This window comes from Condylura cristata, unplaced genomic scaffold (genome assembly GCF_000260355.1).
Source record: "Condylura cristata isolate star-nosed mole 26May11 unplaced genomic scaffold, ConCri1.0 scaffold00042, whole genome shotgun sequence".
Taxonomy (NCBI): Eukaryota; Metazoa; Chordata; class Mammalia; order Eulipotyphla; family Talpidae; genus Condylura; species Condylura cristata.
Window position 1 is genome coordinate 915,067 of NW_004567143.1, and position 1,786 is coordinate 916,852.

Consider the following 1,786-nt stretch of genomic DNA (forward strand, 5'->3'; position numbering starts at 1 on the left):
CGGCCGGCCGCTCGGGACACGTGGCACCCCGCCGCCCTGGGCCCGCCGCTGGCGCCCCGCTTGGGAATGGACTTAACATGGCCTTTGGCTTGAAAGCAGCCGTGCTGTGGGCCGGGGGAGGCCTTCTGGAGCCGCGCAGCCGGGGAACCCCCACACCTGGCTGGTCTCTCCGCGGCTGAGAATTCCGGGAACCCCCACACCTGGCTTGCGCGCCTCTCGGCGGCTGAGAATTCGCCTGGCTTCGGCTGACGAGAAGGTCCGAGGAGCCCAGAAGGCCCAAGGAATAAGGAGCAAGTGGGGAGGCGCCCCCTGCATCACCGTCACCCCGGGAACCTGCGACCTGGACCGGGCTCATCTGGGCCAGCACCAGGGGCCCCAGGTAAGACTCCAGGGCGCCGCCCTCTGTCAGGGTTTTGTCGTGTTTGGGGGTCACGTTTCTGCCGGCTTGGTATCATGGTTTTGTTCCCCGAGAAAGGGGGCCGCTTGGCGTGAGCTGTGACCCCGCCCGGAAGTGGTTCTTGTAACTGTGGGAGAAGTCGTTGCTTCATAAGAGCGTGACATCGCGTTCAGAACTGCCCAGGGCCCCCTCCAGGGGGCATGCAACAGGCCTGGGGTGGGGGTTGGGGCGAGGGCAGAGCCAGCGCAAAGCCAGGCCAGGTGTCTTGCGTTTCCAGTTAAGACTGGACGCACAGCGGCCGCCTTCCGCCTAATCACCATGCGCACGTTTTCCTGCGCCTTGAATTCCTCCACCTGTGGACTTCAAGGCCGCGTGAGAGCTTTCGTTCTTTCTGGAACATCAAAGATGAACAGATTAAGCTGGTGACAGTCCGATGGAAGCTGGGGGCGTCTGACCGTGCACGACTGCATTCCGCCGGCCAGTGTCCTCTGGTCAGTGAGGGCGTGGAAGTGGGGCCCAGCCAGCGGGGTCAGAGCTCTCTGCCTGCCCTGCCCTGCCCTGCTGGGCACTGAGCCCGGTCAGCTCCTCGCCGGCACCGAAGCCAACAGAGGAAGGCGTGGATACCGCGGGATTGGTGGAGACATGCACAGGGCTGACGGCCCCTGGAAACAGGAGCGTCTCTCCTTATGTCTCTGGGCTTTCTTGGAGAGAGTGCCCGTGAGCTGACGGGTCAAGGGGAGACATGTTACACGCAAAATGTTAAGACGCACAAACATCCTTTTTTAAAACCTGGCAGTGCCCGCTCCCACCTGCCAGTGAGATAAAAAACCAAGTTTCCTAGCAAGGCCTGGTGCTCCCTCGAAGGCTCAGCTCCCCTCTTTTCCAAGCCGTCGGTTGCTTTGGTTGTTTTTGGACAAGTGTTTCTCAGAGACGCGCCTCAGGTGCGCTGGGTCAGAACTCCTTAGGGAATGTGCTTATTAACACGTGGCTCCCAGAAATTTGGATCGGAGGTCCAGGGAGGGGCCGGAAAGGTCAGCAGCACAAGCTCCTCAGCTGACTTTGATGCAGGGCTGAGCTTGCAAAAACCAAGTTGATTCAGGCCTTCCCAGAGGTGGGCGCGGGGAGCAGGCCGTGCTTTGCCCTTCGCCAAGGAGCGCTGTGTGAGGAGGGGCACCCACTTCTTCACCCACTTCTTTGTAGATCATCCCGCTGCGGTAAACTAGGGCACGCCGCCCTCCCCCCTCCGTGGCCATCATTTCTGCTGTGCTCTTGTGGAGTGAAAGCGTTTGCTTTGCGCCTCTGTCGAGCAAATGCTATTTTCTACTCGTAAATGGATAACAACGAGGACCTGAGAAAAGCTGTTTGTTTTTTCTTTATTTCTCCCCTCTC

General features: G+C 60.2%; 1 protein-coding gene across 1 annotated transcript in view; it reads right to left on the bottom strand.

Moving 5' to 3' along the window:
• NOBOX (NOBOX oogenesis homeobox) overlaps positions 1–315 on the bottom strand; it is a 5,313-nt gene extending 4,998 nt beyond the window's left edge. Inside the window, exon 1 of the mRNA XM_012733841.1 lies at positions 201–315. Within this exon, the coding sequence (XP_012589295.1) occupies positions 201–315 (115 nt within the window). The remainder of the gene's footprint in view (positions 1–200) is intronic.
• Between the last annotated feature and the right edge of the window lie 1,471 nt (positions 316–1,786).